Genomic DNA, 15675 nt, shown 5'->3' with positions numbered 1-15675 from the left:
TAAATTCCTCCTCTGCAATTGGCTCTCCATTTGTTTTATTTATTTTTGCCATGTTTCTTCAACTAAGCTATAAGGTTCTTTGGGGCAAAACCCAGGCCATGTGAAGAAGCCATAATGGGAGTCACAGAAAGGTAACTGAAAAAAAAAGCACATTATAAAGTAATACTAGTATGATCCAATTTTGGGGAAAATGTGTACTTAGAAAAGATGAACACTTAGGTGCAGGATTAGGACTGACTTATCTTTCTTTTTGTATTTTACTGTATTAATTTCCTACAGTGAACATTACTTTTATAATTAGGCAAATATTTAAAAAGTTTTATTTTCTTTCAATGTTTTATTTCAAGTGTTATCTGCTATGTATCTATTAACATGTCACCCCATGGGACGAACCTTATCTCAGAAATTGTATTCATTACTGGCCCTATAAGGAAAGCTCAGGGTATTTTATTATCTATTTCATGAAATCACTCATCCATTTATTCTCTCATTTAGCAATCATTCAACCAACAAGGAACATGGGGATTACTATTTGCTATTCCCCTTGTTGGCATTTGGGGATGAGAATTACATACAGTTTCAATAAAATAATAGACTTTCTGCAATGCTTCATAATGTAGTGGGAAAAAGAATGAAATTCAAGTCTACTCTAGGGAGGCTACACGCAAACAGTCAAAACAAGAGAAGGTAAGGACCTAAGGTAGGGAACTGCATGGAGAAAATAAAGAGGTGCAAGCAGTAATTAGGCATAAATGGAAAGACTTACTGCATACCTGGTTTATGTGAGGGAAAAATGTGAAGAAATGTAATCTTACCTAAATTTTCAGTTTGGGCAAACAGATAGTTGTGGCATGGAACATAGGGAGAGGAATATATTTGGGAAGGAAAGAGTGGATGGCTAAATTCATGGGTAGGGAGTTTGAATAGCCACATAGGGAATCAGGCCAAGAACAGACCTCAGTGAATAGACAAAGTAAAAGCTGAGCAGAAAAGGAGAACCAAGAAGGAGTGCCAGAAAGGGAGGAGAGTCAGGAGAATGATAGTAGGAAAACAAAGAAAAGTATGCTGAAAAGAGAGAAAAAAAGTGAAGTCTAAAAACTACACACTGGTTATGATGATTAGGTCTTTGATCAGAGGTTTCAGAAAAGCAGTGGGGTTGGGAACCTGATGTCAGTAGGTTAAAGAATGAGCTGGGCTGGGATGTGGTTCAATTAAAAAGCACCCACCTAGCAAGCACAAGGCCCCAAGTTCAAGTACTGCAAAACAAAAACAAACAAACAAAACAAACCCTATGCTGGTGTGGTGGCTCACCCCTATAATCCTAGCTACTCAGGGGGCAAAGACTGGCAGGATCACAGTTCAAGGTCAGGCCAGGCCAACCAAAAAACTTGGCATGGTGGCATACACCTGTCATCCCAACTACATGGAAGGCATAATTAGGCAGGTCATGATCCAGGCCAGCGTGGGCAAAAACTTGAGATCCTACTCAAAAAATAACTTAAGCAAAAAGGGCTGGAGGTATAGTTCAAGTGGGAGAGCACCTGCCTAGCAAGCATGAGGCCCTGAGTTTAAACCCCAGAAATGCCCTTCCCCAAAAATGAATGAGCTGGTGGTGCAAAGCAGAGATTCTAAGGTAGACTAGTTTTTCAAGTAATCTATCTATAAAAGGAAGGAACAAGAGTAGAGAGGATGGAAAGCTATCATACCCAACCCAGTGAAGAAAACAAGCATATTTAGAAAGAGATGCAAATCCTTTTGGGATTTAGAGTATAAGTGAATTCAGTCAGAAATAGTTAATAAAACACCAAAAAGGTGAGGAATAATATTTTCCATAGTTTAAAACCAGATAAACAATATAAAAACCATAATTATGAATACTTCATTTCTATGAATCCGAAGGTAGTTCTGGGAGGGCTGGAGGCATGGCCCAAACAGTATAGTGCCTGCCTAGCAAGCTTGAAGCCCTGAGTTCAAAACCCTAGTATCATCACCAACCCAACTCAACCCAATACAAAGCAAAAGTGGTTCTGGGGATCAAACCCAGGGCCTCATACATGTGAAGTAAGTGTTTTACTACTGACTTACATTCCCATCCCCTAAAAGTATACTTTAAATCAAAATTTTAGCACAGTAAGTCCATTTCTAGCTTGATTAAATTTGAAAAAAGAAAAACAAAACAAAGATAAAACTTCTTTTATTTCTTACCAAACTTTGGTGTGGTAAAGGTAAATTCTGGACCATCCTTTCCACCTTCATCTGTGTATGCTGCCATTCGTACCATGTACAATGTGTCACTAGTCAAAGAGGACAATGTGTATTCTGTGTGGGAAGAATCCACATTCACAGCTGGAAGAAGAAAAAACCTCAACTGCATTTATTCAATTATTTAATGCTTTTGCTTTATCAGTCCTATATTTGGAATTATGAAAGTATCATAAAATAAAGCTATCTTCCCAGAAAACAACCTTCATAACACTGACAGAACATTCTATAAGCACAACGTAGCACTTTTTAAAAAATAGAGCCATGAATGTAACCAGAAAACATTCACAGGGGTGCACTAAGGCTGCTCGATACTACAAGAGATACTGTGAAAAGTTACTACTTAAGAACTTAGAAAGATATAATTAGTAACTAATATAGTTTTATTACCAGTTTCGTTTCCAATGATGGTTCTGTAAAATATAGTATAATTTCTAATAAATCCATTCTGAACATCAACAGGAAGTTGGTCCCATTCCAAGACAGCTTCGTTTTTCCCCACTTTTTTTGTCCGAACAGTAGGTCCTTTGGAAGGTGCTGTAAGAGAATAAATGCATTTGCCAGATGGAAAACACTAGAATTTAGAAAATGACCACAAATTAGTAAAATTTCCTTATCAAACAATTATTTGAACATGATGAGCGTCCTTACTTATAAGTGATAAAATGTCTTTGTTAATATGTAAAACTCAACATTTTTCAAAGAAAGTGCGTTTGGACTTACGAGCCTGTTTAAGGTATGCCTTTGTAGATTCAGGGCTCCCAGGTCCATTGGTGTACACCGGAGTAACTGTTATCAAGTAACATTTGCTCTCCTCTAGGCTCCCTAAAGTAAAATAGTTAGATTAAGAATTTTCCCAAAATGAATGAAAAATTCAAGTTCATTCCATTATTTACTTTTACATTATTTCATGACCACTTAATTTTTCTTTCTTTAAAAACAGTTTTATAAGTAAGCACACTGTTGTGGGCTGGACTCAAGCTAACAGAGTAAAACTACTACTTATGAAAAGCAACGACTGGTCAGACATGGTGGTGCACAATGTAATCCTAGCACTAAGGAGCCTGAGGAAGGAGGATCATGACTTTGAGGCCCTTTCTCAAGAAGGAAAAACAAAACAAAAAAAATCAAAGACCAAAACTAAATAAAAAGTAAAGATTACTTTTATTGCCAATAAGTTGACAAAAAAAAAAAACCACATTGTGAGTAAAAGTAGTGATTGCAATTGTATTCAAGATTTATAAAACACAGGCCTCAAATTATCTTGGGTCTTACTTAAGAGTCTGACAACTCTTACATATCTCATCTCATTCTCTGAGAACTGCACGATGCCACTATTAAGATCTAGGGGAAAGCAGCTAAAGGCCCTGGCTTGTCAGGTGAGTTGGAAAAAAAAATTTATTTTTCCCACATTTTTATTTTATTTATTTTTTAATTTTTATTTTACTCATATGTGCATAAAATGTTAGGGTCATTTCTCCCCCCTGCCCCTCCCTCTCCCCCCCACCCCCTCAATACCTGGCAGAAACTATTTTGCCCTTTACTCTAATTCTGTTGAAGAGATAGTATAAGCAATAATAGGAAGGACTAAGGGTTTTTGCTAGTTGAGGTAAGGACAGCTATACAGGGAGTTGACTCGCATTGATTTCCTGTGCATGTGTGTTTCCTTCTAGGTTAATTCTTCTTGAATTAACCTTTTCTCTAGTTCCTGGTCCCCTTCTCCTATTGGCCTCGGTTGCTTTAAAGTATCTGCATGAGTTTCTCTGCATTGAGGGCAACAAATGCTATCTAGTTTTTTGGGTATCTTACCTATCCTCATATCTCCCTTGTGTTCTCGCTTTATCATGTGATCAAAGTCCAATCCCCTTGCTGTGTTTGCCCTTGATCTAATGTTTGCATATGAGGGAGAACATACGATTTTGGTCTTCTGGGCCAGGCTAACCTCACTCAGAATGATATTGTCCAATTCCATCCATTTACCAGCGAATGATAACATTTTGTTCTTCTGTGGCTGCCTAAAATTCCATTGTGTATAATACCATAGTTTCTTAATCCATTCATCAGTAGTGGGGCACCTTGGCTGTTTCCATAACTTGACTATTGTGAATAGTGCTGCAATAAACATGGGTGTGCAGATGCCTCTGGAGTAACCTGTGTCACATTCTTTTGGGTATATCCCCAAGAGTGGTATTGCTGGATCATATGGTAGATCTATGTTTAGATTTTTAAGTAGCCTCCAAATTTTTTCCAGAGTGGTTGTACTAGTTTACATTCCCACCAGCAGTGTAAGAGGGTTCCTTTTTCCCCACATCCTCGCCAACACCTGTTGTTAGTGGGTATTCTAACAAGGGTGAGGTGGAATTAGTGTGGTTTTAATTTGCATTTCCTTTATTGCTAGAGATGGTGAGCATTTTTTCATGTGTTTTTTGGCCATTTGAATTTCTTCTTTTGAGAAAGTTCTGTTTAGTTCACTTGTCCAGTTCTTTATTGGTTCATTAATTTTGGGAGAATTTAGTTTTTTAAGTTCCCTATATATTCTGGTTATCAGTCCTTTGTCTGATGTGTAGCTGGCAAAAATTTTTTCCCACTCTGTGGGTGGTCTCTTCAGTTTAGAGACCATTTCTTTTGTTGAGCAGAAGCTTTTTAGTTTTATGAAGTCCTATTTATCTATGCTATCCCTTAGTTGCTGTGCTGCTGGGGTTCCATTGAGAAAGTTCTTGCCTATACCTATTAATTCCAGAGTATTTCCTACTCTTTCCTGTACCAACTTTAGAGTTTGTGGTCTGATATTAAGATCCTTGATCCATTTTGAGTTAATATTGGTATAGGGTGATATGCATGGATCTAGTTTCAGTTTTTTGCAGACTGCTAACCAGTTTTCCCAGCAGTTTGTGTTGAAGAGGCTGCTATTTCTCCATCGTATATTTTTAGCTCCTTTGTCAAAGACAAGTTGGTTACAGTTGTGTGGCTTCATATCTGGGTCCTCTATTCTGTTCCACTGGTCTTCATGTCTGTTTTTGTGCCAGTACCATGCTGTTTTTATTGTTATTGCTTTGTAATATAGTTTGAAATCGGGTATTGTGATACCTCCTGCATTGTTCTTTTGACTGAGTATTGCCTTGGCTATTCATGGCCTCTTGTGTTTCCATATAAATTTAATGGTAGATTTTTCAATCTCTTTAATGAATGTCATTGGAATTTTGATGGGAATTGCATTAAACTTTCGCACATTTTTAAAAGAAAAATGTGTCTTAAATGTGGCTTTTCTTTTATTTAAAATACCTCAAAATCATCAAAGCTACTCTTTTAGCATGCTATAGAACTTTTCTTTTTATAGACGGTATCTATTAACATATCAGAAAGTAAGATACGTTACACACCAAGGTTTGTACCTTCAATAAGAACTCGTATTTCGAGCTGAGCATGGTGGGACACTCTTGTAATCGCAGCACTTGGGAGGCTGAGGCAGGAACATGGACAATTCAAGGCCAGCTTGGGCTACTTAGTGAGGTTGAGGACTGCCTGTGATACATAGTGATTTTTTGATCTCAAAAAAAAAAAATCGAAAGTACTTCTATTTCTTTGAATAATATTCATAAAATTATTACATGGACGTATTAAGCAGAGTAATTTTACCTTTTCTTAGTATCATATTATTAAGAAATGAACAATTTTAAGTTCTGCTGTTACAGAGGTGCTTTCAGTGCTGAGCTGAACCCTTAATGTGTCTAGGGACATGCGAGGCTTTTTAAGCTTGGGTTTCTATTGTCTAGTTATTACAATCTGTCTCCCCCAACCCCACCATACTTTTTATTCGATAAGCCTGGTAAACTAGACAGTCAAAGCTTATTAAGACTGCTCATTAAACACTGGATTAATAAGAGCCAAACAGCCTATTTTATGAGTAACATTCTCCAATCACTTTCATACCTGAATCCTAATGTTTACCCTTGTTTATTAAAAAAGCACATACATGCTGAGTGATTTTGTTCAAAGCTATTATATCATGTCACAGTCATGGTATTGTAGTACCCTACACAGAACAATGCATTTTGGAACTCTACAATACGCAATTTCTGCCCTGTTAGTACTTCTAACTGAAAGGCAAAGGGAAACCTGCATTCTTGGTTCTCCCTAATTATGGCTGTAAGAAGCTAAACAAGTCATTCCAATGATCTAGGGAACTACTTTCTTGTATGAGGAAGTTAAGGCAGGTACAGAGAACACAACAACTAGCTGGCAGTGAAAGCTGGGACTCTAGTTCTCTATTACTTTATAGTTCTGTAAGTGTTCCTTTGGTAATAAAACAGTATGGAATCTTAAAAAAAAATAGCATTAACCCTACTCTGTTCATTAAGTGTAACTTGAGTCAGGCATCTAGCAACTACTGAGGTTATGGTAATTAGGAAGTCTTTCAATAAACCACAATGCCTATAAAACAGAAAGGAATCTGCAAAGGGAAGTCTGTGCAAAGGAGTTAGAAAAAGGTTTCCAACTTAAATGTTTTTAGCCAGGTGTACCTCTTAAATAGGTGCGATGCACCGTCCCATCTTCTTGCTGCCAGTCTGGGATACAGGGTGATTTATCCGACAACACACACCATTCAAGTATGTATTTCTTTACAGATCTACTTGGAGTAGTCCATTCTACCCAAAGCATGTTATCTTTGGGGAATGCTTTAAGGTCCATTACAGGGTGAGTAGCTTTAAAACAAAGTTTGATGCCAAAATAATAAGTGAACATTCACAGAATTGAAATTTCAGTATTTGACAGTCACTTCTAAAACATGTGACTTATCAAGTTTTCCATAAATAAAAGCACTGTTTTATAAGTTACACCTAAGGTAGTCAATTTATTTTTAAAGTTAAGTTCTTATTTCCCCAAATTCTTTAAATACTTTTGCTGTATATAAATTTGTAATCTTATTTTTCTTTTGAAAGTTACAGATTAACAAGTAATACACATATAAAGTTCCCAAACCTTGAAATAATATTTCAAAAACCAGTTAAGTAATCAGAAAGTGCTTAAATTAACTGAGTAGCTTACTGCAGAGTTTAAGAAAGTCACGTAGGGATAGAAGTATTTCCATACACCCTGATGAAATCTGCCTGCTGACCTAAAAATATGACCATCCCAGATTCTAGGTGGTAATCTTACACTATTTGTGTCTCTTCAGTGTCCCTGTCCACCCCTCCCCATCTTTCATCTTCTTTTTTGGAGCCAGGCTCATTCTCACCGACACAAACCTTGAAAATCATAGGCAGGGATAGTTAAAACAGATGCATCTGACTTGCCAACCAGATTTCTTGCTGCCAGAGTTGCTATGTAGCGATCATTTGTGAGATTTACTGTCAATTTTGTGTCATTAACTATATAATTTTGTAAATATGATTTCCATCTTGTAAGAATCACTTCATAATCCAAGATTTTCCCATTAGCTTCAAAAGGAGGTAATGTCTATAATAAAATAGTTTGTTCAAAAAATTAGTTCATAAATTTGAATCACTAGTTTTTCATGTTCACAAATTCTGTCATTATGTCAAACCTCTAAACACTGGAAAGGAATGGAAAACTCATTATGAACTGAGTTCTAAAGCAATACTATTGCTCATTGATCACAGAATGAAAAGTATGACCTCAACTGAAGGAAGGGAGGCAGCTTCTAGTTGTGCATAGAATTCTGTACTGTCACTATGTTGCCTTACATTAATGTTAAGTAATTTTTCTCCCTAACTTTTTTATGATCTAGTCATGTACACATTATCAATTTATCAGCACACACTGTTTACCCCAAACTTTTATTAATTATTTTCCATGAGACACCTCCCTAAAGTCAACAAAATAAAGACCAGGAACCCTCTTCTTACAGAACTTACACACTTTCATAGGATAGTGCTGAAATACCTATGAGGTTTATGAAGTTTATGAAGTTAACCTCTTTATAAGCTATATAAGACTTTGTATTTCTATTTATTAAAAAATTATCAAATGTGTTGCTGATATTAAGATGAATAAAATTTTAAGTGTTAAAAACTTGCACTTACAATACCACTAAAATAAATAAATGTTATAAAAGAATATCAATCTGTGATTTCTTCTATTTTTACCTTCCATATAAGCTGTACAGTTCTATAGCCTTGAGTATGGGATGGATTAATCTTGTACCAGAAGCTTGGTGCTTTGGATGGTCCTAAAGAAAAACACATAAACTTCTTAATTTTTTAATACTAAAAATACAATAAACAGCTGGGGATGTAGCTCAGTGGTTTAGTGTTTACCTAGCATGCATGAGGCCTGGTTTAATCTCCAGTACCACAAAAAAATAAACAAATTTTAAAAATACAATAAAATCCTGAAAATTATTCTCTTACTTTGTTCTTAATATTTTTGCTTTTCAATTACATGGTGTCTCTAACTCTTTACAGCAGCATTTTCCCATCTCATCAAAATACACCTGAGTCTTTCTTTAGTCAAGGTGATAGCTTTATGATATAGATTATAATTTTATGGGCCTTTTTTTAGAGATGGGGTCTTGCTGTGCTGCCCAGCTGGCCCTGAACTCCTGGGCTCAAGAGATCATATTGCCTCAACAGGAGTAGGTGGGACTACAGTCTATACCACAGTGCTTAGCTATAAATTATAATGGAACTCTTTTGTACCCTTAAAATTATAAAGATACAAATGTTTTCTAAGTAATAACCAAAAAGGCATCACAATTTATTTCTTATAATTTCATGTTCTTTATTGTTTGGATGCTACATTATATATCCATTTGAATCTGTGCCAGCAGCCTTCTCCACAGCTTTCCTCATCTGCCTGTCCTTTCCTCCCTGCTTTGTCATTTATAATTGCTTCTTCATGACCAACACATCACTACTGAGACTTTATGCAAATCCTTTTTCATTCTATGGACTATCATACCCTGTGATTACACCTAGAAAAATATTGCTTTAAGAACAGGATCTTGCTATGTTGGTCAGACTGGACTTCAACTCAGAATCCTTCAGACTCAGCTTCCCAAGTAGCTGGGATTAATACTATTTTTTTTTAAAGCAATCCTCAGCACTATAAAAAAAAAAAGAATGAAAATTTTATAAAATTTTTAAGTAATAAAAACCAGATGATACTTACGGCTAAAAAATCAAATTGAAATATCATACTAAAGCACCTGACTAAACCCCCAAAGCATATATGTACAATATAAAAAGTAATTAAACTAAACGTACAGAATATTGTTTAAGTTTATTACTTTACGGTAGGTTAATTCAAAGTGACAGGATATTTTCCCGGGCTGGTCCCAACCATGATCCTCCTGATTTCAGCCTCCCAAGTAGCTAGGATTAGAGGCATGAGCCACTGGCGCCTGGTCAGTAACCAGATTTTAAAAACTAGTAGTGTGCTGGCTCATGCCTGTAATCCCAGGTACTTGGGAGGAAGAGAGCAGGATGATCATGGTTCAAGACAAGCCTGGGCAAAAAGTTAGCAAGACCCCAGCTCAATCAATAAGATGATTGTGGTGGTACATGCCTGTGGCCCCAACTACTTGGAAAGCATAGATAGGAGGACTGTAGCCCTGAGACTAGCCCTGAGCAAAAATGTGAGAGCCTACTTTAATAACAAAAAACAAAAAAGGGCTGGGAGAGTAACCCAAGTGGTAGAGCATCTATCACTGGGAAGCACAAAGCCCTGAGTTCAAACCCCAGTTCTGCCTAGAAAAAAAAAAAATTCCTGTAGTGCCAACTAATTTTCCTAAGTATAATTGCAAACAGTATTCAAATGAATAAAGCACAAATAAGCAATCATAAATGACAAAACAGAGAAGAGAGGATAGCTAGGCTGCCAGCACACGAGGTTTGCATACACATGAGTATAGTGCAGCCCCAAACAAATAAAGAACATGAAATTATCCAGGTGTGGAGGCACACACCTGTAATCTCGGTACCTGGGAGGCAGAAATCGGAGGACTGCGAGTTTGAGGCCACACAGTTTGGCATACACAGTGAATTCCAGGCTAGCCTGGGCCACAAAGCAAGACCCTGTCATACACATAAAAAATAATAAATAAAAATTTAAAAATTTTCTGATCAAGCCAAAGGGTTCTAGTTGAGGACTTCCAAATCAGCCATAGCAGGAGTGCTTCCATTCCTAGCATTTGAGAGTGAGATAGAAAATTCTGAAGAAGTATGCTATTTTTCTGCCTCTAACATTCCTAATTCACACAATGACCTCAACTTCTAGCAGAGCTAGAAATGAAGGGATACAGGTGGAAAGAGGTTTTTAAGCCACAGCCACTGCCATTTGAGATCTAATGGGTGAGACTAATAAAAAAAGGTTTAAAAGCTATGTTACAGGGTTATTTCTTGATGGCTGCACAAGAGATTAGTAAAGTTAGCTGCTTCATGGAGGAAATCTTACACTAGGTGGTATTTCCTTTTTTGTTTTTTTTTATTCTGTACTAAACATTATATTATCTACAGTGGAAAAAAGGAAAATGAAAATAAACCAGCCCAAATCCCCGACCACTCCTTTTCTAGGGGCTTATCAAATGCTTGCCGAAAAACAATGAATAAAAGGTATAACATAAATATCTTTTTGCTAGTGAGGGCTTAAGGCATATTTTGCTAGACAGTGTGATTTTAATGATTCAGGATAGGATTTCCTAGCTAGGTGTTTCTCTGGCCCACTCACCCAAAATAAAATTTTCTAGACTTATCAACAGTTAAGTCAGTGGTTTTTTGATGGCATTTAAGATACTCTTACAGGGGTGGAGGCATGACTCAAGTAGTACAGCACCTGCCTAGTAAGTAAGGAGCCCTGAATTCAAACCCTAGTACTACAAAAAAAAAAAAAAAAAAACTTCTGATAATTTAATCAGGCATCAAATGGATTTATACTATCAATAATGTACATTAAATTTTATATTGTGATGTACTTAAAAGTGAAACTGGAAAACACTATAATTTGAACATAAAGAATACAAAATAAGAAGCAGTGAGACCTATATAATTAAAACCAGACACAATTTACAGACAGTATCTCACTAGCTTTATATCTTTGCATATTCATCTACTTACTGTCTTCATATGTGATTCCACTTGCATCTTCACTCCAGTCACTCCAGAAGCCCTTGCCATCTTCCTTCATACAGCGAATCCTAAATACATATTCTGTAAAAGGTTTAAGGTCCTGCACAGTGAATGAAGATCGGGTGGATACTGTATCTTCAGGAGGGATCTGAAAATAAAGCAAAGTGAGCAACAACAACAAAAACATTTAGTAAGGTCTTCTAAATTGTGTATGATTTTAGAAATCAATTTAATATAAGAGTAGTGAATTAAACTCAACCACTGGAGAGAAATAAATGCAAGTCAAAAAGCAGTTAAAATTAGTAGTTATTAGGTTTGAGAAGTTTGGAAATATCTATTATCTTTCTTCTATTTCTGTCTTCTCCACAGGACCTGTACCACTCAGGATCTCAGCATGAAACAGATGGCACAGGTCTGTAATCCCAGTGTTTGGGAGGCTGATGCAGGATGATCTTGAGTTTGAGGTCAGCCTGAGCTACACAGTGATATCTGGTCTCAAAAAAACAAACAAAAAAACCACACATAAAACAGCAAAAAACAAAACCCAAACCAAAGAATTAAAGAGGGCTTAGTAAAAGTCTATGAGCAAGAGTGTAGGGAATTCTTAGATAGTGCAGTTAGAACTCTGGGGTTTCTAGCTGTTACCATCCTTAGACCCAAAGGGTGGTGAGGCAAGTACCAGAACCTGAAAAGAATGTCAGAGTGGGCTGCCCTGATAGGCACAGCTTTAGTGAAGAGACAAAGCCTACTCCAGGAAGAAAAAAAACAAGAAAATAAACATGCTGGTCTCACTTCTCTTCCATCCCTCCTCTTCCTGCCAAGCCTCCTCCTATTAACACATGGAAAATTAGATGGAAGGGGAACCCACAAATGAAATCCATACAGGTCAGCATACCAGGACAAAGTGTAATGTGGAGAAAAGTAGAGCTCAGATCTGAAGAGGCAAAAGGAAGATACCCAGTCCCATCAGGAAAAACAAGTTTGCCTAGTGATAAACTTGCCTTTTAGGAAAAAACAAAACAAAACAGTAACTCTGGATCTTTTAACTACTGAGATTTCAATATTGTGTAAAAAATAGATGCAGTATTTTTTGTACCACTGAATTACAATTCTGTATTAAAAACATTTTGAAGACCTTCACATATATAGTTTCCTTATACAACATGAGTCATGAATCCAATTTTGCTTTTTCTGATTGTATTCAGAGCCCTTTAGAAAAGTGGGATGGAAACAGAAGTCATGGATTCAATTTCCTTATAAGACCATTGTTACACCCAGACCACTAAAATAAATGAATAAATGAATGAACAAGTAAAAGTAAAAGCATCCCATTAGTGACAAATGGAGTCACAAAAAAGAATAGTGTCAGCAGCTCAATGCTTTTAAATAAAAGTTCCAAAATAGAGACAGTAATACATAAACAAATGAATGTAGTTGTGTTCCAATAAAACTGTTTATAAAAACATGTCAGGCTGGTTCTTCATCCTTATAATCTATTTTTGCTCCTCTACCTAATTTGCAAATTACTTATATTTCTTTCACATATCAAAAATGTTCTTTTTGTCACTTCCATGTTTTGTTTAAAGATTACTGTATATAGCATAGCTGTGTTTTCCATCTGGATGGCTTCCTGTTTGCCCTTGCTTGAAATGAAGAGTCAGAGTAGGTGTCAAGCAAATATTTTCAAAAGCAGAAAAGACATGCAGAAATGACTGAGGGTTCAAGGAAGACTATTTGAATAAACAGTAATGTTCAACTTACCTGGCTCCAAGTTGAGGCATCTTTGCTCCTATATTGAATGTTGTATTTTAGTCTTATAACATTCTTAATACTTGGATTGATCCAAGTTAATTTTAAGATACTGGACAGTTCCTCAGAGTTGCTCACTGATAAATTATGTGGTGGGCTGGGCTTCACTGAAGAGTAAAATAAATCATAATGTTGATCATGGTTTTCTTTTACCAATTTATGTACAAAGTCAAATATATCCACTATAACTTTATTATACTTTTTTATTCTTACCAAACAACTATTTCTGAAAATGATGCTATACTATACTATATAATAAAAAAGAATAAAGTGTCCTTGTCTGTTTAGTATATTTGTTAAATTTTTTCAGATTTAGATATCAAGATAAGATAAAGCAAACATTTGAGAAGAAAATAAAAAGAAATAAGCATACTGTGATTACAATGGTATAAAATGCTTGCAAACTGGACAAATACCAAAAGATAACATTCAAAGTGAAAATAGCTGTGAGTGTGGTTGGATTATTGCCATTTTCTTTTTCTAAATCATATTTAATACTGCTGATAAAATGGCTTTGTAAAACCTGCTATGCTAATTACATAAATGCTTGTTTCTACAGTCATTAAAATCTGAAAAAATAATTTATAAACCACTGGATAGTCTAGTAAGTTCTCAAATTCAAGCTCATAGCTACCTTTATCTACAGGATCGAAATTGATATGCTCTGATGAAACATTTCCAAGGGCATTCTCTGCTTCTACCCAGACTTCAATGTTGACAAAATACACAGGTGAATAGTCAACAAGGCATGACGTGGGGGTGTCACGTTTTGCTTTACAATCAGCAAACTTCTCTGTTGCCCTAAATATAAAAGTGGAAGAATCAGTCATTAAAAGTAGATTTAAAAAAACTAGAGGGAAAAATGTTATTTGAAAAGATTTGATGAGACACAGATTGTTATAGTAAAGTTTGCAATAAATTGTTCTTCACTAAAGGTAAACAGCATTTCTTAAAAACTAACCTGCCCTTCTTTAGAATTGGGTTTGATGTATTAAGACAAAATGATTTTCAAATTTTTAATCTGAGAGCACTGCATTTTAGAGTTTTATGTCCTAACTTGACTAACCCTTCTCTAAAAATTATGTATTTCCTGTGATCCCAGTATAGTAGTCTTGCCTTACCAATAAGGAATACATTCTAAGACCCCCCCAGTGGATGCCCGAAACCTCAAATTAACACCAAACTCTACATACACTATGTTTCCCCCCATACACACATATATTCCTATGGTAAAGTTTAAAGTAGGCACAGAAAGAGATCAAAAATAATAAAACAGAGCAATTATAATATACTACAATAAAAGTTAAGTGAATGCGGTTTCTCTCAAAATCTTACTGCACTGTACTCATTCTTCTTGAAATAATGTGAGATACTATAATGCCTACATGGAGAAGATCAGTGAGGTAAATGACTAGGCATTGTTGAACTAGCGTTAAGATACTATGAAGCTTCTGACAGTAAGTCAGAAGACAAATCGTATATTTCAGGTGATACTGTATCACTAAGGCATGATAATGTCTGGAGCAGATGATGTCAATGGTAGGTGGTCCTCGATAGTTAAGTTTTTTGCTAAAACCACCCAGAAGAACACTGTAACCAGAAAATACTGTCTGTTTAACGCATCAAAGTGTTGCTATAAAGGATTGCAATCCTTTGGAATCCATAATGACCTTTAATGCTGCATTCCATCTGAGCATTGTATTCCATAATTTTGTTCTTTAATGTTTGTGCAATTAAAAAGACTTCAGAGATTCAAGAAATTCTCAAACTTTTACAGTTTGAGGTACAGAATTACAAATTTCTGTACTGTTCACATTTCTGGTTCTGTTTGAGTTTCTTGTTCCTCTACAGAGGAAGACAACAAATTCTACCATCCTCATTTGTTAGTTCTTCCAACTGCCTCCAATAAGTTTTCCACTTTTTCACCAAACATGTCGGCAAATCCTTCTCTGTTGACTTGTCTTGCTGTGTGAATGATTTTCCTAACTTCTCTGAGAATCCCTTAAAATCACTCACAACATAACTCTAATGTCTTCCAGTAGACATTTATAATATCTGGTTTTAACTCATCCATTGCAGCTTTGATGAACACCACTGTGCGAGCAACAGTGCACCATTTCCAGCATCACATTATGTGCAAATTAGAGTCTGCAGCAACTGCTAACCGAGCACAATAAAATACTAGGTGGGCATATTGTGGCCTACATACAAAATGCAAGGAACTGAAGCAATGAGGTTGTATTTGAAGGTAAAAATACTGCTTGACAGTTTCATTTTCATACCAAACACATTCAAAATGGTCCTTTTATCAATAGGACTATAAATTTCAACCCTCTTTTTCCAAAGATTTTGCCACATCTGGAATGAAGCAATGATAGAGCCACCCCATAAACAAAATGGCTGTCAGCCATGCTTTCTGATGATGCTGTCAGAACACAGGCAATTTCTGTTGTTGTTGAGAGTATGTGGTTACTTCACTCTGCTACATGAGGCTTAATCATAGGTCCTGAACTGTACC

General features: G+C 36.0%; 1 protein-coding gene across 1 annotated transcript in view; it reads right to left on the bottom strand.

Annotated features, from left to right (window-relative positions):
- The window catches only part of Il6st (interleukin 6 cytokine family signal transducer), a 52657-nt gene that overhangs the window by 10378 nt on the left and 26604 nt on the right, over window positions 1-15675 (bottom strand). Inside the window, exons 6-14 of the mRNA XM_020185873.2 lie at window positions 13792-13958; window positions 13110-13264; window positions 11337-11496; window positions 8370-8452; window positions 7509-7719; window positions 6783-6965; window positions 2986-3087; window positions 2653-2799; window positions 2206-2346 (exon numbers count right to left, since the gene is read on the bottom strand). Coding sequence (XP_020041462.1) covers window positions 2206-2346; window positions 2653-2799; window positions 2986-3087; window positions 6783-6965; window positions 7509-7719; window positions 8370-8452; window positions 11337-11496; window positions 13110-13264; window positions 13792-13958 — 1349 coding nt within the window. The remainder of the gene's footprint in view (window positions 1-2205; window positions 2347-2652; window positions 2800-2985; window positions 3088-6782; window positions 6966-7508; window positions 7720-8369; window positions 8453-11336; window positions 11497-13109; window positions 13265-13791; window positions 13959-15675) is intronic.

This window comes from Castor canadensis, chromosome 6, assembly GCF_047511655.1.
Source record: "Castor canadensis chromosome 6, mCasCan1.hap1v2, whole genome shotgun sequence".
Taxonomy (NCBI): domain Eukaryota; kingdom Metazoa; phylum Chordata; class Mammalia; order Rodentia; family Castoridae; genus Castor; species Castor canadensis.
The sequence above is the reverse complement of the archived record's forward strand: the minus strand, read 5'-3'. Positions and strand labels throughout refer to the sequence as shown.